General features: G+C 40.6%; 1 protein-coding gene across 12 annotated transcripts in view; it reads right to left on the bottom strand.

The window, feature by feature from the left end:
• syne1a (spectrin repeat containing, nuclear envelope 1a) overlaps positions 1-17862 on the bottom strand; it is a 186106-nt gene extending 168244 nt beyond the window's left edge. For 6 of the 12 annotated variants that reach the window (XM_036147363.1, XM_036147364.1, XM_036147358.1 and 3 more), the window contains exon 1: positions 1631-2150. In XM_036147363.1, coding sequence (XP_036003256.1) covers positions 1631-1712 — 82 coding nt within the window. In that variant the 5' untranslated portion in view covers positions 1713-2150. Of the gene's footprint in view, positions 1-1630; positions 2152-17622 lie in introns of those variants that run through there. The other 6 variants (XM_036147355.1, XM_036147361.1, XM_036147362.1 and 3 more) reach the window with 3 other exon arrangements.
• Between the last annotated feature and the right edge of the window lie 5633 nt (positions 17863-23495).

Here is a 23495-nt window from a genome sequence, read left to right as displayed (position 1 = left end):
CACCTAACTGGCCATATATATTATTTTATATTTCAAGTGTGAAGGAATGACACTTGAAATATAATATCATGAACATGAAATTGCAAATGCTAACACTAAGATGACAAATGCAGTCCAATACTTTGTTGCAGCTTTGTCTATCAACCATTTTAGAAAATATATCACCTTTGCAAAGACACGGCTTTCTGCATCTCAATAATTATTTTGTTTTACTGCATATGTAATGGTAAGAAAGATTTCCACTAACGCACCACCATCATTTAATTTTCATTTCATAATTTTCAAATTCAGTGTGTATCAATACTTCTCAAGCTTTCTGTGATGCGCATTTACTGTCACCGTGCCATTTCTGTCCCATCTGGACCCTTCAGCAGTCTCCTTGAGATAAGCACATTAGCAAGGAGAGAGAACGACGTGTGACACAGTGCCTTCCATTCTACCTTAATGAAATCTGCTGACGGGCTGATTACACTCAAGTTGGTTAGTGTGTCAGTGGATACAGTGGGCAGATGTGAAGAGAAAGGCGGAGTGCACGTCAAAGGGCAGGAGATTGAGAAGGGGTGGCATTGGCGTAATAGCGGCGGAGGGGGTCTGCTGTTCATACATAATGCAGATACATCCCTGCGTAGTCACCCGTGCCACTGAGCAGATCCCTGTACTATGAATTAATCTTTTGATTGGGTCTGGGAATGATCAAATATTGATGGGCTGAAATATTGGACGAAAATGGGGAGAAATTTAGACCCTTTAGCGGGAACACGCACGGTGGAGGAAACGCCTGCGTGTGCCAGCTCGTGGGGCTCAGGGACGAGGTGACTTTGAACTCGCACACTCACCAATTTACCGTAAGCACGCACGAACACACTCAAGTTCTCGCTCATTATCACAAAGGGGGGGCGGGGGGGGGGGGGGCACCACTCAGCAACCGAATGTGACAAAACATCTTCTGGATCACTTGTCTCACCCTCCCACTTTGACCCTTGCATTGAGGAAAACATGTCAACAAAATCTCATTTAATTCAAAATTTGTATTTTTTTTTTTAATTCAGTTGTATAGGACAGCTTTACACCCAGGCATAATTAGCAGGGGAATACGTCTAAGCTTAATGCAAACTGTTTGTAAAAACGCTTCGGATACGTTGCCTTTAAATTAGACGAGTAATCAGAGCGGAGACCGTTTAGTCACATCCAAGCACAGATAAGAAGAGAGTTAGGCAGCTGCAGGACCAAACAGAGAAACTACACATATTAGCAGTCACAACCCTGCAATGTGATCCACGCAAGGGGGGGGGGTGTTACTTGTCTGCTGGGTTTGCTTGTTCCACTCTCTGCAGGCTTCAAAACCAGCAGCCTCCAAACTCAAACACAAACATATACAGTCTGCCAAGAAACGTGCACTTCATACGTGTGTCAGTTTTATACAACACACTCTCAAATAGAAAAAAAAAAAACACACACACACACGTTGCACAATTGAAAGCATGTACAGACTCAACGCTGCAATGCAACACTAAAAATACACACACTACCATGCATGCAGAAATATGCACACAGGAACTTTCTCTGCCGCTTTCTCCCACCATGTCTCTCAGCAGGGCACACTGCCGCGCAGACACGCTGCCCCACTTACCTCGCAGGTAGTGGTGGAACCCTGCCACCAGGTTGAGAGATGTCTTTTTCGGGGAGCCTTCCCCCCTTACCCGCCGTGCCATCTTTTAGCCCAGACCTCATGCAGGTTTCTGCCCGTTTTCATGAGGACATTGGGAGGACGTCCACGACAAGCTCCGGGAGAGAATTGCCCTTGCCTCTGCCCTTGCTGCCTTTCCTTCCTCTTTTTTTTTTTTTTTTTTTTTTTTTTTTTGGGAGATGGGAGCCGTCTGCGAAGAGCTCCCTGAAGCTATGGACCTCCGGAGATGACAGCAGCTAAACTGTTGCTCTGAGGTAAAAGACAGAGGAATGAACAACCCTGTTGGGTCTTCGCTCGTTCTTCACGTCCTCTCCGTCCTGTCCTGTCCTGCGGACTCAGTCACACTCAGTGTTTTTCCTGCCTGTTAAGCAGCTTGGGAGTGTGATGAGAGAGTATGCGTGATACTCAGAGTGTTTGTGTGCAACTGAGTGTATGTGTGTGTGTGAGCGCTGCGCAGTGCCGGCTTGCCTCAGCATCAATCTTTCCTGCTCAGACCCCCCCCCCCCCCCCCCCCTATACTCTCTACCTTTGGTCCTCCCACGTTTACTCTCTGCTGCAGGAGCAATCCACTTCCCTCCACTGGCCAGCCAATCGAAGCGCGTGGGAATGGGTGATGTCACAGCAGCCCCGTCCTGCTCTAGAAGGGGAGGACCATTGTGGGTGGGTTTGAAGGGGACCGTTTAGCAGGTTAGTGGTGGGAGCTCGACTCTGACAGTACCGCACACACAGTCGCTCCCACATAGCATCGCTGCGACACACGTAGAGGAATCCCCTATGTGATTCTGGCACTCTCGCCGCTCCTTCTCATCCACGCGGCTGCCATGCGGAGCTGTGAAACATGCAGCCCTTCTGCTCTGGAGTACCTACAGGGGAACACGCCACCACTGACAGTCATCCTGTCTGATCTGCGTGTGTACTCTCTTCAGAAAGGATCTGCTTTCATGTAAACCACAAACAGTGCATCTGTGTATTTTGGAGCCTCTGGGCAGACTGAACACAATAAAGCACAACAATGTGTGAGTGGAGGTTCAAATACAGCGTGGCTGCACTGGAATCAGAGCTGGGAATGTCATAAATAAAACCCCGCCACATCAGAGACCCTCTAATCCTTAAATGCTTGTGTTCCTAGTTTTCAACATTGTATTCCTTAAATATATTATGTAATAAATGACACTTTTATAATGAACTAAGTGACACCAAGGTATCTAAAACCCCCTATTATTCTGCCAATAATAATAAAATGCTTGGGAAATTTTAGCAAATGGGGATAGCAACAATAAAATACATTCTTTCAAAAAACCATGTGATAAAAAAGTAGTGATTAGTGAACGCAGTATAGTAAGCATATTTCACGTGAGTATTTTTACTGAGGGAAGGACATTCAAAGTTAGCCTTTTTCCGTATCTGAGGTGCTTAAAAATTATGTCAGAGAAAGCACAGTGAACTAATAAGTTGGTTAAAAACAATGTATGTTGTTTGTTCAGGCTGCTGCAGCAGAAAGCTACACTGAAGCTGATGCTCTTGATGTTGCTCCTTCACCATTTTGTATGCTGCTGGTTTGAAAAGAAGTAATCTGCCAAATGACATAAACTTGTATTGAATGAAGACATTTCAGCGGACCAGAAAGCGGACCAGAAAGCCGACAAAAACAGACAACAGGCCAAAAGTATCAACGCAAAGGCGTGCTAGCCTACAGTCTCGATCTGGCTAGTGCTAGGTGTGCCAGTTGTGCTAAACTCTAAAAGAAGATACTTCAGACCGTTTAAAATGTTGACTTTCTAATCGCTTTGTCCCTTTTTAAAATAGTAAATCTATTTTACAGAAACTGCCATTCACACACAATGTGAGAACGCATCTGTAAATAATTAATGACTACTCTTAGCACAAAGGTTCCAAAAAATGCCCAGAATGCTGTTTTTACATATTTGTATTTTATACATCTTAAAAGGAAAATAGAGATTAGCTAAAATTAGTACAGGCACAAAAACAAGAGATGAGTCTCATAGAAATATGATAAAAAGAAAATCCCCCAGGAAAATAGGAGAATGCCTTTGAATATTAAGCAAACTGGAATAAAGAAAATAGCATGTTGTGTGGCACAGCGGTGGTGCAGGGGTAGAGCATGGGAACCTTGCTTGGAGGACAACCGGACTGTAGTCCGGCTGTCCCCGGTTCGATTTTATACGCCCATTTTCTCAACCTCATTTCCTGTCAGCTTACTGTCAAATAAAGGCCACTATTGCCATTTGGTAGCTAGCTAGCTAGCTAGATTAGATAGATAGATAGGTCTCAATCTCTACCCCTCTGCATCTAATTTGCTGGGAGCTTAGTGTCTCCTAATGGTGCTAAATGCATTCCTCACTTCCCCGCCCATCTGGAAAACTCTTGCACATCGAATTTTTATCAGGTGAGAGAGAGCAGCATGATGGTGACAGTGAAACAAATGAAACAGCTCGTAAAGAATTGCAGAAGGTCCATATTCAGAGATATATTAGATAAGCAACTTGTTTGTGAAGGAAAACTGCTCTGGTTCTGGGAGGGGCAAGGAGGAAGAGATGTTTAAAGGGACAGAGTGATCCTAGATGTCACCTAGAAGAGATGACAGGTCATCACATTTGCTCTTGTTTTCTACTAACTTTACTAAAGGATATAAAAATTTTAGAAAACCCAGGAGATTGCAGGCTGCTGCATGATTGAAAAACTCTTGAAGACGTCTAAGCAGAGTATGCTACCACTGTGTTTGCAAAACAATAAGCAGATTTGATTTAAAACTTTGGATGAAGAACTTTCAACAATAGTCATTATCAATAGTGTTATCAAAGGGTCAGTAAACTGGTTACGGAGTAAAATGGCCTTTAATTTAATAATAGTGTTCATTTGAAACAGTTGTTGTAGTTCCTAATTGATAACTTTAGTTATAAATCCATTTCAGTTTTTCCCCCACTGTGATTTAGTACTTTTTCTAATTACTGAAATAGTTTTACCATCATAATGTGCAAAAAAAATAAAAAATAAAAGTCAGCTGCAGTCTTGTTTGTTCAACTACTTTATACACACACACACACACACATACACCCTTCAGGCACATCTATCCAAGGAGCTGGGATTCCTGTGGTTATTTATTACCTCGTGATGCTTTTTCAAACGGTTTTGATTGCCTGCAGAATAATGCAAGTGATGCATTTTGTAATGCTGAAAGGCAAAATCCAGAAGAAATTAGGATCAGCATACTGCAACAATTCTCTCCCTTTAAACATCAATTCTTCTGTCTGATGTCCTGATTTCATGTGCACAAATGGACACCAAACAAGCGGGCATTGGGAGCTGTGGGAATATTAAAAGCTCCCAGCTCCTCTTTGAAGCCAAATTCAGAGACTTTCCTGGAAAGCAATATTCACACTGAAGAGGCCTGCTGGTTCCAATATCAGCTTTCGAGATGAAAGGACCATTCATCATTTTCTGTGATTTTTTTTCCCCTTCTCCTTTTGTTCTTCTGCTTCTTCCCATAAGAGATTTTAATTATGAAAGTCATCAATAACCAATGGCAGCTGTCATCCGCTATCTGTCTGCTGATAATCACACTGCTGACACTCGTCCCTTTAACAGCCCTCAAAACTGGCCGCTACAGTGTGATCATAAGCTTTATCCAGAGTGATACAAGGCTGCTGAACATTTATGTGAAGAAATGTTTATGCCAGCCTGGGTTTACATTTGCATTGCCTTTACTTTTTAAGCTCAGCTCACAAATCCAGCAGCATTCAGAGGGGCTATAACTTTTTTCCTATTCATGGTCAATAACAGCATGGCTAGAAATCCTTGGCATGCAAAGTGTTTCAGCTTGGAAAAATCTATTGTTTTTACATACTGGTCTTTCTGCAGAACTAGTCAGCACAAAGAATATCAATGTTATAAATAATAAAAGCCTATTTTTGTGTTTATTCACGCATTTATGTCAAGTTAACTATGTCTCAGCATGAAATGATTTATTGTCTATGAACTACATGCACATTTTAGAAGTGTGAGGGAGCTATCCATGGTGCTGAAACTGTCAACGAGAAACATTTTATCTGACAGGGAGCCTAAATTTAATCCAGCTTTATTACAGCCGCAAATAGCTATGCACATGTCGAATTCCTGCTTATTTCTGTATGTGTTAAAGAATTTTTCCCACCAGTGGCCCTAGGGCAAAAACAAGTAAGCTGAACTTCTCTAGTGAGTTAAACAGCTTTACAAAAACAACCCCAGGACAAAATCAAAACCAGAGGATACAGATTCAAGGGACTTATTAGGCTTCACCATGGGGGATGAGAGAAACACAAGGTGAGCAGGTGCAACCAGACACACAAACACACACTCAAACAGAGACTGAGTTGTTTTCTCTTCTGCTGCATGCACAAAATATACAAGAACAGACTCCTTCAGGCTGCAGATCTCAGGAGTGTTTCAGGCTTTCCAATAGAGAAAAAAAAAAAAGAGGTGGGGTGAGGGTTAAAACAGACTGAACCTCAGCTGTTCGGGATCTCTGCTGGAACCCCCGGCAGCCTAACAAAAACAAAAAGAACACCAGCTCACAGAGGCTGTAGAGGTCTGGATGTTAGTCATCGCCCAGCGTTTACACAGGTATGTCTGCAGGCTGCGCCGCTTCTCAAAGAGGGGAGGAACAACATCTTTTCAACCATTAAAAGGAAAAACAAACGCCTCCTCCTGAAGGGCGGGGTAGCGCTTCTTCTGCTCGTACTGTAATCTATTCCCCCTAAGGATATTTGGATTTCCTATCTGAGCAACCAAGAGTGCTTATTAAGTCCTTAAAGAAGTGTATAGTGACACAACGCCACCTAGTGGAAATGCAAGGTGATAATTACATCAAACGCTTGTTTCATGTTTGAAGAACCTAGTGGGATCAGATGAAAGATGAGGGGAACATAAGAGCACGTATTAAATACAGCTTGGCCAGTCACACAAGAACGAGTTTTGACAAATTAACTGTAAAATGCCACACACTCATCTACTGAATATTAATCTGGTAATACACTTACTCCACTGAAGTGGTTTACAAGCATGTTCATACTCCTTAAACTTTTTCTGTTTTATTACACTACAGCTGCATACTCAGTGTATTTAATTGGGAATTTAAGTAATAGATCAAGATTATGTAACATATAATCGTGAGATAAGAAGAAGAAAAAAAACTCTGGATGGCAATTTGTCTTCCAAATAGAAATCTAAAAGTTCCCGTGGGTATTTATATTTAGGTCCTTTTAATATGATACCCTGAAATAAAATCCAGCACAATAAGCTGCCTTCAGAAACCACCTAATCAGTTAATAAAGCCCTCATGTATGCAGTTTCACCTCAGTAGAAATACAGTTGTTTGAGTAAATAAACGGCATAAATAAAATCAAGGGACACGCCATACAGGTCAAGAATAATGTGCAAAACTTCTCATGGAGAACGATTTTATTCAAAACTGGCACAACTGCAAACCTACCAACACATGTCCTTCCCACTAAACTGCAAGGAGAGCATTAATCAGGGTCCCTGGATACTCTGGAGGGGCTACGTATATCCAGAGCTCAGATGGGAGAACATGTCATTAAGACTGCTATTAGCAGTGCACTGCAGACATATGAAATTAATGGAGGAGAGGCAAGACTAAAGATGATGTTGAAAAGAAGCCAGCAGACCAGTTTGCTGTTTCCCACAATCCATGTAGGGAATACAGAAAACAGTAACAGAAGGCGCTTCAGTCAGATTAGACCCATAGCTAAATGCTATGTATGGACTTAAATGGACACTGTGTGTCGCCCTGAACATACCATCCCTACAGCAAAACATGTTGGAGGCAGCATCATGCTGTGGGGATGCTTTTTTTTTTTCTAGCAGGAACATGGAAATGGGTAATGGTTGGAAAGATGGATGGAGCTAAATTCAATACAATGAAATGGTTTACATCAAAGTACAATTTACCCAGTACAAAGATCCAGTAAAAGGCACAGGCTATAGGTACATCTACAATATTAAAACACCATAAAGAAGTTCAATACGTTATGTCACTCATTTCAGAAAGTAAAACTTACTATAGATTCATGACAGAGTGAATTTTCAAGCCCATACTTCTTGTAATTTTAAAGTAAATGGCCTTTAATTGTATTGCACTTTAATAAGTCCCATGCCCCAAAGCACTTTTTATTCTACATTCAGTCATTCACACACATGGTACGCTACATTGTAGCTACAGCCGCCCAGAGGCTGTTATACCCAAAAATCCGTGTCTCAGAATATTAGAAAATTGTGGGAAAGTTAAAGATTGTAAACATGTGATGTCAAACCCTAATTAGCTAAATAACTTCAAACACCAGCAAAGATTTCCTGAGCTTGTGAATGGTCTCTCATTCTGGGTCAGTAGGCTACCTAATCATAGGGAAGGACTGTTGACTTCACAGTTGACGTCATTGGCCCCCTCCACAAGGAGGGTAAGCCAAAGAAAAAAAGGTATTTGCTAACAAAGATGGTTGCTCACAGAGTGCTGTATCTAAACATATTCATAGAAAGTTGAGTGTAAGGAAAACGTGTGCTAGGAAAAGGTACACCAGCAACATGGATGACCATACCCTTGACAGGATAGAGCGCTAAAAGGAAAGAGGCTGAAGTCAGCGCATCAAGAACCGCTGCACACAGATGAATCCTACATATGGCCAACACGCATTTAGGAGAAAAAAAAAATAGACTACTGGTCAGTGGTCCAAAGATCTCTTTTCAGATTTAATTAGAATTTGCATGTAATTTGGAGAAAAAGGTCCCAGAGTCTGGAGGAAGAGTGTAGAGGCACAGACTCCGTACTGCTTATAGTGCAGTGGGATGTTACCACAGTCAGTGATGATTTGGGATGCCTAGTCATCTCCTGGTGTTGCTCTAATGTTTCAATTTCAATTCTACAGTCAGTGTAGCCTTTTGTGAGGATATTTTAGAGCACCTCATGCCTCCTGCTGACAAGCGTTATGGAGAGAACGATTTCATTTTCCAACAGGACTTGGTACCTGCCCACACTGCATGGTAACAAAAGCTGGTTCAGTGGCCATGGTGTTAGTGTGCTTGATTAGCCAGCAAATCAGCCTGACCTGAACCCCGGGGAAAATCTATGGGTTGTTGTCAAGAGGAAGATGAGAGACACCAGACCCAACAATGCAGCTGACCTGAAGGCTGTTGTTAAAGCAACTTGGCTTCCATTATAGCTCAGCAGAACCACAGGCTGATTGCCTCCATGTCAGTGCCACATCGATGTAGTAATTTATCTTTAAAAAAAAAGCTCCAACAAAGTACTGAGTGAATAGAAATTAACATAACTTTTTATAGTCTGGCATTTCTATTTAAAATTGATTTATTTATTTATTTTAATACTCAGATTTTCTGAGGCAATGAATTTGCGATTTTCATTATCTGTAAACAATAATTATCATAATTACAATAAATGAAGGCTTGAAATATTTCCCTCTATGTGTAATAAATGTGATGTAATGAACATATGTGATTCACTTTCTGAAATGAGAGGGACAAAACTATTCACAGGTTTTTTATGTTCCTATAAATATAATTAAAGGTGGCGAGAATTCAAATTCTTGGTCTCTATTTAACTTGACAGCCTGAGCTGTTTTGAACAGAAGAATGGGCAAAATCTCAGTCCCTGGATCTGCAAAACTGACACAGAAATAGTTAATTTTAATTACCGACTCATGGGAGTTGAATATAAAAGCATACTATAATTACCTGATTAACATTTATGAAACATTGTAAAACCATTTATCGTAGTCCGTCCATTTTATAACTATGCACTACATTGTGCTGGTCTATTATATAAAATCCTGAAAACATAGATTGATGTTTGTGGCGAAATGTGGAAAAGTTCAAATGTAGAGACAACACGGCCCTCTTTGGGTAATGTATTTTCATCTGCTGTGCAGCATTAATGGAGCAGCCTGTTAAAGCTATCATGCTCTAAAAGGGTGGCATTATTGTTGTGATCTGCAGAGGCATCCCATAATTACTTCACACACATGTAACTGATTTGTCAAGCACAGACTCAACACAAAGATGAGAGCGATTTCACAGGATATGGGGCTTCTGCAGTGCCTTTTTTACCCCCTCTGTAGCCTATTTAGGTACTTCCTAAATTCAGCCCTTTCACCCGAACAATTCCTAATTTTAAAAAATGCTCCTCACACTTGCTCTACAGTAATTTAGCCCTAGATCTGAATAACAGCCCCCATCACACTCTCAGAGCCTCCACTCAACCCTCATGTGTCCATTCAGCCTCTCCATTTGTGATCCCACTTCATTTGCGGCACATTTCTGCCAGTCCCGACGTAAGTGCTGAGACGGAAGTCCAAATGTCAGCCCATTAGCATAGCTAATTACATTTCAGTAATAATGACACCACATTAAAGAGAGCAAGAAAAGGGGGAACAAGTCAAAGTGATTATCAAAACACCCCCCTTTTCCTCTCTCATGCACCATCACGTCCTATTCAGTACCAGATGTGCCGAGAAGCCACTTTACCATTCACAAAAAAACGTGTCCAAATATCACAGTGTTCATTAAATTCAAGCCCGATATGTTAATTTTAGCCATTTCTGCACCTGCAGCAGAGAGACACGCATTTCCATACAGTTCTATTGAGAAAATGGAAGCATGTGAGCATGAAAAGTGAAGACGTTTGAAATGAAATTTGAAGATACTGAAGGAAGGCAAGAAAAACAATGTTTTTCAGCTTAAGAAACTAACATGTACCCTGTGATGAATTAGTGTTATAGTGTGGTGCAGTTTCTTAATCCAGTAAAATGCTTTTAGCAGAACAAAATCCCCATTCGGACAATTTACACAAACAGTCCGAACATGCAGCTAGTTGTCCTCGAGAGGCACAGGGGGCCAAATCAAAACATCGCTCGGGAGGACTAAGAGTATTAGGCAGACTCAATTTGGCTCTGAAAAATATATTCAGCTGGATGCGTCTCTGCTGTGTGCAGGAGACGACTGGAGTGAGCGCGCCTGTGGGATGCTTTATGCGTGTGGGAGTGCAGGAGTGGGTCAGACAGTCTAAGCTCTTTATCCAGGTTCAGTGGCCCGCCACACATTACAAGGACAAATAAGGCGAAAGGACTGGCGTCAGCACACTACATAGATCACAGTGGCCTGAGCAGTAAATTGACTTTTAAAAAAAAAACTCATCTTTGCCGTGAAGTAAAAGAAGATATTGCCTGGAACAGAGCCAGAATAATCTACGAAATCCTGTTTCATGCAACGGATTTGAGTGCATTTGTGCTTTTACGGCGGCCACATTTTCTGTCTCGTCAAAAGGAATCGAAACGCAGCGGTGCTTTTCATTCTTCTTTCATGGGCTCATCCATTTCTTTCACATTTGCAAAAAAAAAAACTGTATTCTAGAGTGATTAAAAGCAGGACTACAGGTTTATTATGTCAAGCAGAAGGCTGTGTTTGTGTCTGGAGGCAAACGCAGAAATGAGACACATGTCATCCTGGTTACAAAAGTAAACATGTCACCGATACATTTTTCACTGCTCCGATGTTTGCACTGGAGGCAAATGAAACGTGATGGTGAATATTATGCATCTGGGGATACAGTAATTGACTCGAGAAGTACGCGTTGACGCTACATGAGTAAACAGAGGAATAAATCTTATTTCCCATAGACGAGTTCACCTCCAGTAGGAGAGGGTAATGAGAGATTTCGAAACGCCCAGGTTTTATTTACACGCCGATTATGCGTGGAGCTATAGTAAATATTGGTTTGTTTAAATGTAACAGCTGGGCCGATAAATCCAAAACACATGATGTTCTGAGCAGGTTAGCATAAAACTTTCAATCACTGGCTTCACTGTTTTGCTGAACTTATCGCTCTATCTGATAAGCTGACCTCCCTGGGGTCGGGGCTTCACAGCGACCTGCTAATTTACTGCTAAAAGGCAAACTTTGCCCACCACCCAATCCCATTGTGACGGGTGGGAAAGGGACTAAGGTGCCTGTGGATGAATGATAAGAGCATACAACGTATCGCAGGCAGGAGTTGAATGCAGCTTGGGGTTAAAAGCAAAAGGTGGACGGATTCTATCTCCTTGGACATTGTTTGGTATGCCAATCAAAGCTATCAGATAGAAAAGACGGACAAAAAGCGCTATAAGTGTTATAGAAATAGTGTAGAGCAAAGATACCAGCTGTTTGCTCCACAATAAATGTATAAAGGAGGTCAACAATGGATTGCAACGATCAGAATCAATCATTTAAATCAATTAACATACATATTAATGCACAATTTTAAAACAAGAACTTCATCTTAGTGATAGATTTGGTTTGAATTATCTAATGCTACAGCCGACCTGTTTTTTTTAACGTGTCAATACATGAATAAAGGTGATTATTATTCAATAAAGGACAACCCTCTACCTATGCTGAAGCATTAAATGAATACAGAGGCGATGGTGTGATATTTTCACACAGCCATATATCTATATAGAAGCATTACTCAGTAATGTAAAAGGTTACAAGTTTGCTTCAGTAGGTTTTATGGACACAGCTACTGGGGCAGTGAGGAGTATAAAACGAATTTCCCGCAAACGTATTCCATACTAATGTGTTGAAATATTTTCAGCTGTATTGTATACCATATGGCTTTGGATCATTTTATAATGGATCATGTTTTAATCTTCCGTTGTATCAGTAGAGGAAAATTATACCTGAACAATTTTAACTCTTTATACCCTCTTTAAAACGAAATGTAATTGTTTGAACACATACCACTATGCCTAAGATATTCCCATGTTCACTCTGACCTTTGTGAAGGCGTGACATTTAAAAGAAGGTTAAAGAGTCAAAGAGCAACATCCTACCAACCCGTTTTGCCTGGGCGGGACCCTCTTAGTGACCTAATCTTGGGATGTGTCACTCAGACCTTCACCGTCTGTCAGGTAAAAAGATTATAATCTGCGTTGCAATAGAATCAGTCACCTTTAAACTTGCAGGATTTAAAAACACAAATACCTGCTAGGATTCTCTATCACACACAGAGAAAGAGAGATATCATTTGATCAAACAACGTTCTGTCTGAACTAAAGATGGCCAAAAAGCCCATAGGGTAGATCTTGTGTTGGCTGTCACGCGACGGCAGCCGTGGCAATGATTCATAAACACAATCTGGGAAGACAAGGAGAGGAAGCAGCGGGGTAGATAACCGAACGTGCCGTAGCTCTGTTTCGCTTTTGCCTATAGGATCTGGTCTGATAGTCCTGAAAGACTCGCTCTGGGTCCTAACCAGACGGTTTAACAGTTCAGCTAAATTGCCATTTTTCCCCCATCAGCGCGACGGGTGAGGAGAACATGCGCGGCTGCTATTTTTAAAGACTCTGCGGCGTTTCTCTGTGTCTGTGTGCAACTCTGGGCACATGAGCATGTGTGACGCTGCGGTATCCAGACCCACAGACGATGAATGTCGGTGTCACAACTAAACGGGAGGCTGCCGTGGCTCAAGGTGACCGTCTGCTCTGGTCTCACTCGCCGCGGCCAAATCATAATGCCGCCTCTGGCACCAGGATGTCACCCTGGCCACGTGCCAAGCTCAGGATCTGTGCCAAGCCTGCAAGCAATCAGAAGAACTGGTGGGACATGTCTCTCTTTCTCCTTTTCCTCCCCTTGTTCAGCCTTATTTTTGTAGTCTTCCTGCTGTCTATCTCGTTCCTGGTTAATCCATCTAACAGGCTCAGTATGGGTCCAACAGCAAGTCCTTCAGACCTCTGTTGCCTGTACCGTATCATCCTGCTTCCCATCCTCCTTTTACTAAACTTCTATCCTCAAGACACTTCAGCACAAGCAAATAGAGCTCAAGGTAATGTTAGCAGGAACAATTCGAGCAGGTGTTTTTCTGCAAACATGAACGTGCTGGATAGGCCGTTAGATGGTAAAACCCAGAGGGCTAGGCAGGAATCAACGCCTCCGCCACCCACAACACAGAGAAAGTCCACTGCATTACTTTTCTCATTAATAAGCAACAACAAAAAAAATACAGAAATTCCACAGCATATGGAGGAGTTCAGGGCTGGGAGGTGTTCAAAGCAGGCTCTCTGTTTTACCGCCATATGGTGTCGCTAATTGGTGTTCTTTCACGGAGAGGTGCACCAAAAGAGGCAGTCTCTAAAACTGGGGCAAAAACTTCTGATTGTTTTAATGTCGCGCGCAGCAGTTACCAACAACTACCAAATTAATGCTGAGTGGAATAAGCCATCCTGTCTGGCTGTGGTTTGAAGAATGTGGTTTATTGGACAACAGTCCCTTGACTGGATAAGGCAAAGAATATTAAAAAACACACACTTTAGGTTTTTACAGGATATGTATGGGAAATGATCACACAACTCAACAAAAATGTGATGAAAGTGAGGTTTCTGCGAAGTGTGTAACTCAAAAGCGAGGTTTAATTGAACCAATAAGATCGTAGCAAGTGATAACATGACATAGATTGCAGGAAAAAATATCCACCCACTTATTGTTAAGCAACTTCTAATCGTTTAGTACCAGCTAAACAAAGAACAGACTTAAGCTTCAATGTTAAAAGACATCAGCTCTTATAAAATTTAATGATAAAATCAAACATTCAAGTCTTATCCTTTAAGACAGGGGTGTCAAACATATGGCCCGCGGGCCGGATCCGGCCCGCCGAACAATTTAGTCCGGCTCTGTGGCTAAATGCATTATCATTATATAAAAAAAATAATAATAATTTTTTTTTTTTTTTTTTTTTCCAGTGTACTGTCTGGCAATGTGGCAATAAGATGCCACACAGAGCTCATCAGATTTGACTTTCACAAGTGGACAAGATAAAAGGAAGAGAATGTAGTTCCTATATTGACCACGAGGGGCGCTGTGTTTTAATTAGCAGATTAAGTTTCAGGTGTGGAAAAATTCAAATCATTTCTTAATTTTTATCTGTTTGATGTATTTTGTCATGCAGGACAGTGTTTTTAAGTTCCAAAAAATGTGAATAAATGTTTTTCAACATTGTATAATCACTGTGATCAGTTCTTATGCATTATGCACAAATAAATGTTTAACTGAGTAAAAGGTATTGTTGAAATTGCACATACTTTTCTTAAAAACGTTGAGGTTATTCATAATATATGGTGTAAAAGTGAAATTAACTTAATATAAAAATCAACAACAAGTCCACATTTATTAGTTCTATTTAATCTTGCAATGAGTTTACTCGTGTGGCCCTCTTGAGATCAGATTAAGCTGAATAGCGGCCCCTAAACCAAAATGAGTTTGACACCCCTGCTTTAAGAGATATACAGAAATACCCAACAAATGATTGTTTTTGATTTATTACACTGAAACAGAATCTCACATCAAATTTTCTTATAAGTTTAAGTAATGCAACTTTGCATGATGAACAGTCAATTTTATATGGGAATTTCACATAAAGGTAAAAAAAAAAAAAAATTCAGGTCAAGTGAAATAGGTACTTAAAGAATTTTGACTCTCTGATTGCCCACATGGCTCAAGAATCAGCAATAGATTCTCCAGACTTCAACTTGTAATCTGTATTAAGTACACCTGAGCACAAAATCAATTTGTTCTTCTGCAACTAGGTCAACATCAAGGGCAAAAAAAAGATAGTGGATTGGCAGAAGGCTGGGCAACAGGATCACCAGCAAAAAAAATAAAAAATTTACGAGATGGCAACACTGTCTGGAGCGTAATATATAAGATTGTCCCTTTGGGTGTGGTTGAGCATCAGAAAAGCTGAAGGGTCGGTCCAGTATTACTCAGAAAGAAGCTGTCACCTAGTAACTCACTAAACTGGAAGAGAAGACACATGCACAGACCCATCTTATGTTTGGAGTTAACACATAAATGATTCAGAGAAGGCTTGGGAGAAAGTGCTGTGGTGGTTTAAAGGAGGAGAAACGATGAGAATGACTGGAAGACCGACACCAAAGGTGAAGACATTATGCCGCACTGACGGTTCAAAGGACTTTAAAAACCTGCACAAAAAGCTCCTTACTACGGCCAGAACACTATAGATGAGTTATGGATGGGTCTTCTAGAACACCACAAATAAAACATAGCACCAGGGATTCGAGACAATCTGCAGAAGGAGCTGAAGTTTTGATTTGGGAAGTAGCAGTGAACAAATCTAAAATTAAAAGACTCCTCACAAGAGATGAGGGCAAACCTTGCCACAGCTACAAGAAACATGTTACTGCTGTACTTGTTAACAAAAGGTTACTCCACCAGAGCTTATGTCATGTTTTGCTAAGAGATCAAATAAACGAGGTCATAATGTTTATATATAATTACTTACATGATCATTTAGTGAGGGTCAAACTGGAAAAGACACAATGGTATTATTCCAGCAAGTCTTAGTCCCACATGTACATTTGAGTTACTGATTAATTTTCATAGATGCTACAAATGTTTAGTAAAGCTGTTTTTGGTAGAGAAATCTTTTGATATATATGACGCAACATTTTAGTTAAGGATTGCCAAAAAGAAAGTGAAAAAAGGTCATGTGCAGCTAGTGTCTTAAAATATCAAATAGTGCCACATCAGACTATTGTTTACATTAGAAATGGAAATAAAATAAAAAAATCCCCTTTTTCCAAAACACTTTGTTAGTTTATAAAAAATCCCTGGAAGCATTACACTACAGCGTGAATGAAACATACTTTGACATCTGCAAACAGCATTTTTTTTTTTAGATTTTATAAGGTGGTGAACTGTACTTAGTTCTGTAACAAAATTGTGTGTGTGTGTGTGTGTGTGTTTGTGTGTGAGAAGGGAGGGCTTAGTGGGAGACTTCTAAATTTAGATCAGTCGGTGCCACGATTGGGATTCAAAGCGCGCATCCACACCTGCACACAGTGATGCAGAGGAGCCACGTGGCTGCTGATGCTGCTGCTTCCCTCTGCTTTCACAGAAACTGCCACCTCAGAAGCCGCACAGGGAGCTGCCATATTGCATCTCGGCTCTAGCGTCACCTGACTTTCCTGTTAAATTGCGAACGTCATCAATCTCACTTTGTCAGCAGGAGGTACTTGATCTTGTCCCGACAGGGAGGCACTGTTTCACTCCGAAAGTTTGAGAGACATTATGATAAAAAAAAAACGACAGATGGGTGGATTAGAAACTCTGAATATGTTTGTTTACCCTACATACAAATGGGATAGAAGGCAGCTGAACACAAAATCAGGATTTTTGTAATATATATTTTTTTTAAAATGTCTCATATTGGTTTTATTTGCGGCAAGTGTTAAATCTAAGGCTGTAGATTCAATAGGAAAGTCCTGCTACTGCTATCGAGTTAAGTGAGAGGTATAAACTTCATCCTGTCAGCTTCTCTGGGGATTAGCTGTCCTATTGTCTGCTGCCCTGTCTATCAACATACAAAAAAATAAATAAATAATCATAGCCACATGCATACTGCTATATGTGTACAAATAAGTACAAATATGCAGCAGGGATGCACAATTATGCAAAAACAGTCAATAAAAGCCATGCAATAGTAATGTCAGCTTCGCAGATCTGCCTTCTTAGCAAAACCAAATATGTAAAAACACTTCCATCTCTTTGCAGCTACATTGCAAATAAAAAATCAAGAGCAATCCGGAATGTTTGCTAAAAAAAAAAACAACAACCTTATAGCAATAAACCAACAATTTTTGCAAAACGCAGCTCATTACATTGCATATGCAAAACCCACACTATTTTACTATCCTATAGTTAATCCCAGCATTATCCAGAGAAGTTATTCATGGTCATGAGCGACAAGAATAAGGAGTGAAAGACATTTTTTTTTTTTGGTACAACACCGGGTCACCTCTAAAAATGCTGCAAACCGAGCTGGGAGACTGAGTGAGTAAGCATTTTGCACCTACCTTGCAGCCTCTGCATCACATTGGCAATACCCCGAGCAGAGTGACCGTAGTGTCCGGGCGATGCCATGGTGCTGTCCTGAGGTCAGCAAAGTCTCGTCCCAGCTGCAGAGTGCCACCTTTGCATGACTGTCATGCCCTGAGCAAGCAGCAGATTGTGTTGCAGCAGTTCAGTGTCTTAACACCAAACGCTGAGTATCAGGACTGAATCATTTTCGGCTTTGCTGCGCTCCCCAGTACAAGTCATCCCTGTTACAGTAGGAGTCTGCAATCCTCACACTCAGCAAAGCTCCTCCCCTGATAATGATGATGTAAGTGCCTGCTGCATGTGTATGCCAGCATGTATGTGTGTGTGTAGTACACATCTTTAAGCCTGCCTCCCTCCCTCGCCTGAGTCTGATGCTTCTGCAGACAAGACGTGCTTCTTGGTCTGCAGGCACACCGCCACCTGCTGTCCAACCAATAGGATTGCTCAAAACAGAAAAACAAGAAATTAGTTAGAAACACAATATAAAAAAAAAATCTAATTTTAGTTTATATTTTACACAAATATTAGTTCAAATGTTTATTGCAACCTAAAAGGATGGCACAGTTGTTTTTTAAATCTAGTCTCTGTTGCAGCAACAACTGAACCCCTGGTGCCCTGCATGATTAAGGTGTCAACCCTGAATAAAATGGGGATTAACAGGCTTTTGCGGCACTTGATGGCACGCTGTGGAGGTAGTGTTTGTATCAGGTGTCCTGGAGCAGAGAAACATGAAGGACAGTGGGCCCCAGGGACCAGGATTGAAAAACACTGATTTAAATGTGACAAAGGAAGATTATGGAAGATTTAATTTTGGGGGAACAACTGAATAAGCTTAAAATATCTCCCTTACTTAGTATATAATCACCAAATTAGATCAAACCAAATGTTCTTTCAGTATATTTGAAATTAGAGGAGACATAATTTTAAATCATGGCTCATTTCTGTTAAGCGCAGTCCTCTTCAGGGTACCGGCAAATACAGACATGAAAGCCAGAGGCATCCAAATAAGAAAGCAAATCTGTGAAAGCAAACCTGTCATATCTATTACTTTCAACAGGTAATTAAAAACCCAACATGTGTTTAAGAGGCATGCTTTGCGTTATATAAATTCTGACATTAATCAAAGTAAATATTGTGGTCGTCTAATTTCCATCTTAATCATGCAGCATCACTGTAGCTTCAGCAGCATGCCAGTCATTTGAATAATTCGGTTATCTCACGTTACACACAGGTGGTAAATTATCACCTCAACGGGATTCAGGGAAAAAAAACCAATTAGACAAACAGCTTGGGAGCTTTATTTTCCTAAATTACTGAGCAAGAACATCTTTTTGTTTGCACATGCAGGTAACCTAGCTGTGTCAGGACTCAACCCGTCACTAAAACCTGAATCTGTTTATCCAGTCTGTTTATTTACATGCACACCGGCCCAAAATATAGAGTTAGACAAAAACGGTATATTAAAAGGAAAAACTGAGTAAATTTGATGCCTGGGATTATAATTTTGCTCTCTAAAATACTGTATCCTGAAATCTATGCACTAATTGTTAGTGTAAAAAATGTATCCAGGTACAATTATACCAGAAGCTTATGGCTGAGGAACCTTTAACTTGGCATTAATAGCAGTATGTGTTTATATTTAAGGATATATGTATAATTTTGGCCATGTGTATAATTACAAAAAAAATACACAATTAATTCGAGCTTGTTTTTAAAATATAAGTGGACTGAATTTACACATGACTTTTCTAGTCATACTGACCTCCTGTGAGGGATTTACGCCCTCACTAACAGGTACTGTAAACCTGCATTTTCTGTATTCTAAAAAAAATATTTTTTGGGGTATTTGGGGAATATTTAAGTCTATTTATTTATTGATGTAACTTTAAGAACTTATTTTTTTGTTTTTTTTCCTTTGAGGTCACCTGGGCAGGTGTTGCCATGGAAGCGCGCCCATGAGCGGTGCTGACCTGATGTTGTCAATCAGCCTCATAAGGGAAATCCACACTGACTGAGAGGGAGGGAAGATGTTTTTGGTTTTGTTTGGATTTAGAGTATTGTTTAGCTTCAAATTTGTTCAAGTTGAATGCAAATGGTTTTTGTTTTGCTTTCCTCTGGAGGTTTAATTTAGTTGATTGTTTCTCAAACAGAAAATGTAAATGTTGTAATGTTTTAATTAGATATGGTACAGGCTCATGCTTTAAAGCTGGGTTGTTTCAACATGGGTGTCCTTTTTTTTTTTTTTGTTCTTCTGCTGTGATTGAGCAAAGTGGAACTGCTTTAGAATGCTTTAGAATGTAAGAACAGCGCTTTTTGCAAAAATATATAAAAAACAGAGCTCTACAATTTTTTTTCTTATTTTTTTTCTGTGCCTCACTGGCCATAAGTCCACAAGGTTTCTGCCTCTACCGCAAACCTTACACCGCCCATATCACTTTACACTATAGCCACATTCACCCATGCACACTCATTCATACACAGACCGCCAGGCAAGTTGAGCTTGAGTGCCTTGCCCTGTGGATACAGCTACATGCGACAGGGGGAAGCTGAAATCAAACCCACAACCTTCCACTTGCAAGACAACTATACTGCCATAACGGTACATAAAAAATTAGGGCTCAAATGTATTATCAAAAGACAAAAACAAAAATGACTTTCCTGCTGGTGATGGGTTTATGTAAACCTCTAACCTGAATTGAACATATTCTGCTGCTTTGTCACCGTTGTCTTGCTTCACGATCTACTGCCTGTGTCGACGCTTTATAAAATATCCCATGACTTCATTACAGCAACCTGTTTTTCTGCTGTGCAGGTTAGAGGGCAGTGGCACAAATCAAATCCCGTTTTACATTTCGAGTTTCTCCTTGGAGATAAAAACTACTCCATTAATTATGCATCTGGTATAAAAAATTAAATAATCAACAATAAAAAAAATGTGTCAACAAAGAGTTCTCAAAAATATATTCTGCTAGACGTCCTGTGTCACCATAACAGATCAATTCGCCTCTTTGAAATGCAGGAGGGGAGGTGTGATGAGCCACGGGGCTCCGAGCACTTATCGCGATGTGTAATCCCATTAGACAAGACCTTTCATCATCCTCTCCGGAGAGTTCTTAGAGGACCTGAAAGAGCTGCTGCAGAGCTCTGGCCAACAATGCCATTCAATACAGGGAGAAACAAAATGAAAACACAACAACTATTAAATGAGCATTGATTGGAGATCCTGCAGCTTTGAGGAATGACTGGCAGCAGGCAAATAAAGGTGGATTCAAGGAGAGGGAATCACGAGGCAGCCCAGAGAAAAATCCCCTCCTATTTCTAGGTCTTTTTTTTGCATCCTCCCCAAAGCTTAATGAAAAAATGTTCCATGCCTTTTTTTTTGTGTGTGTGTAAGAATTGTGAGAGAGAAATGATGTGGAAAATTGTGACTGTGAAATGTTACAACCTGAATAAACCAAACCAAATGCAGGGCAGCATACTAATAACAACAAACATGACAAAACGTGTCCATCCAGTGTACAGTCCTGTCTGCCTGAGCCATGGGAGAGGGATTTATCTTGAACCACCATTCAGAATTACCCATGTCAACACTTCATCACAATATATGTGCATATGTCAGAATCTGCAGGATTGTGTTGCAGGATTGGCAGAGAGCTCTGCAGCAGCAGCAGCAGCAGCAGCAGCAGCAGCAGCAGCAGTAACGGCGGAGGACTGCTGAGTCCTGCATTTTCATGCAGCAAAGCTTGGGGTGACCTCCACTGCTCAGAGCCCCTCAGGAGCAAATACATTCAGCACAAGAGTGAGCAGAGAATACAGCAGAGACAAAGCTCATGGGTCAATACGAAAATCTTCCAGCAGTTGCAACAAAAAAAAACAAAAAAACAACCCCAACCCTTTAAGATCCGTTTTATTATCTAATCACTGCACAAACAGGGAGCTGGGCCCAAGACCAGAGTGGTAATCTCTTTGATTCTCAGTCAGCACTTTTCTAAAACCTCATTAGAAAGTTTGCTGCTAACCTTCATGTCAAAATCAACACAGAGCCACGAAGAAAATGCTGCTCAGCAAATCCGCTTCATCCTAAAAGAACTATGTCAAAGGAAACAGAAGGGCTTACTATAAAATGCACATATTGAAATACAGTTTGGATAAAAAAAAACATCCATGTTTGTATTCTGTAACGCAACGTGCAGTTTTCTACCACTACTAAAAAATGTAAACATTATTATGAGGATCAAAGATTTTTTTGTAAGTGGTCAATAATGCTCAAATAATGCCTTTAATTTAATTTATGTCCTGATAGATCAAATAAATCCAGGTAGTAAATTAAAAAAAAGGAATGAAAAGATCCTTTTTGGATTTAATGTTTCATCTCTTTTCCAAAAGACTTCTTCAGTCTGTAGAGTTGTAGGTAAATTTAACTTTATAAGCAGTACATTTGCATAGTAGATCACAGAGTTGAAGTGTGACAGTAAAAACTGGTATTTCACATGCAAAAGAGGACCATTAGCCTACCAACCGATCGTTAGTGCGCTGATCGCCGCTTATTGTTCCCAGGGGGCTGAATCATAACCTAGTCAACCAGATTAATAGTGATTAGCACTCTAATTCAGCACATTATCAATCTGGGTCTGCTCCCAATGAATCCTTTTGAGGAAAGGAGGGAATTTCAGCAGAACTCTGAGCTGATTGGGCGAACGACTCCTATTGCCCGCCTACCAAAGGTTGGTTTTAGCCAATCAAATCAAAATAAAACATAAGCAGCCGGCATTATGGGAAACCACAAGGTAAGCTAGTCATGGCATGTCTTCCTATTGTTTTTCAAAGAAGGAATTCTTACCAAACAGATATGATAGCAGCAGCTACGTGTGCATCCTTCTGCGCAGCAGAAATGTTTGTTTTGGTTCAGCTGTGGGCTCAACCGCTCTTGCTTTCATCGCACCAACATGTCCCACCTTAAACCTAAATACTGTGACGTGATTGGCCCTGACTGTTTTTGGTTGAGACACAAACTGTATAAGCTAGAGCGATACAAGATGGATTCTCGTGTGTTTGTGAACGCACAAATACCGCGAGAATTCATGAATTGTTAATCATGTTCGCAACACCAGCATTGTACAAGGGGAACAATCAGGCTACGTTCACACTGCCTTAATGCTCAATTCAGATTTTTTTGTGAAATCAGATTTTTTTTGCATAGTCGTTTACATTTCCAAATATATGCGACTTGTATGTGATCTCCTGTGTGAACTGAATTCATACAAAACAAGTGTCCCGCGTGCGCAGTTGAGAACGCAATGACATCACACGTAGCAAGCGTCCTCAGTGTTTGCGGAAGTAAACATGGATTATAATGCTGGCTCCGGTTTCTTTTGTAACTGGAGCTTTCCCTCCATTGACTGCTCTCCTCATTGTTGTCCACTATGTGTGTCGTTTTTCTTCCCGCTTCTGCATAGCAGGACGCAGAATAATGACGTTTGTCGAGTATCAACGTACAGGCAGGCCCTTTTTAAGACAATGTGGTGCCCCTGGGCACTATCCTCAAAGCCCCCCCCCCCCTTACCCGTGCTGTCCTCCGGTCAAAAACATCAGACATAATCAAGGGGATTTCTGTAATGTAATTTACTATTTACTAACTTACACAACTACATGTAGGCATATGAGCAGTGAGCAATATTCAAATATCTCATTTTAAAATGTTGAAATCAAAAAAATCTTGATTTATCATTTATTATTATTGTGACATCAGTGTTCACAAAACCAATAATGCATGGTCTTTCAACAATTTCAAGTAAATAATATAACAATTTATGAAAAATATATTTTTAAAGCATGTGTCATGTGGCGC

The sequence above is a fragment of the Fundulus heteroclitus genome, chromosome 15 (assembly GCF_011125445.2).
Source record: "Fundulus heteroclitus isolate FHET01 chromosome 15, MU-UCD_Fhet_4.1, whole genome shotgun sequence".
In the NCBI taxonomy this organism is placed as follows: Eukaryota; Metazoa; Chordata; class Actinopteri; order Cyprinodontiformes; family Fundulidae; genus Fundulus; species Fundulus heteroclitus.
Note: the sequence above shows the minus strand (reverse complement) of the source record. Positions and strands in the feature narration are given on the sequence as shown.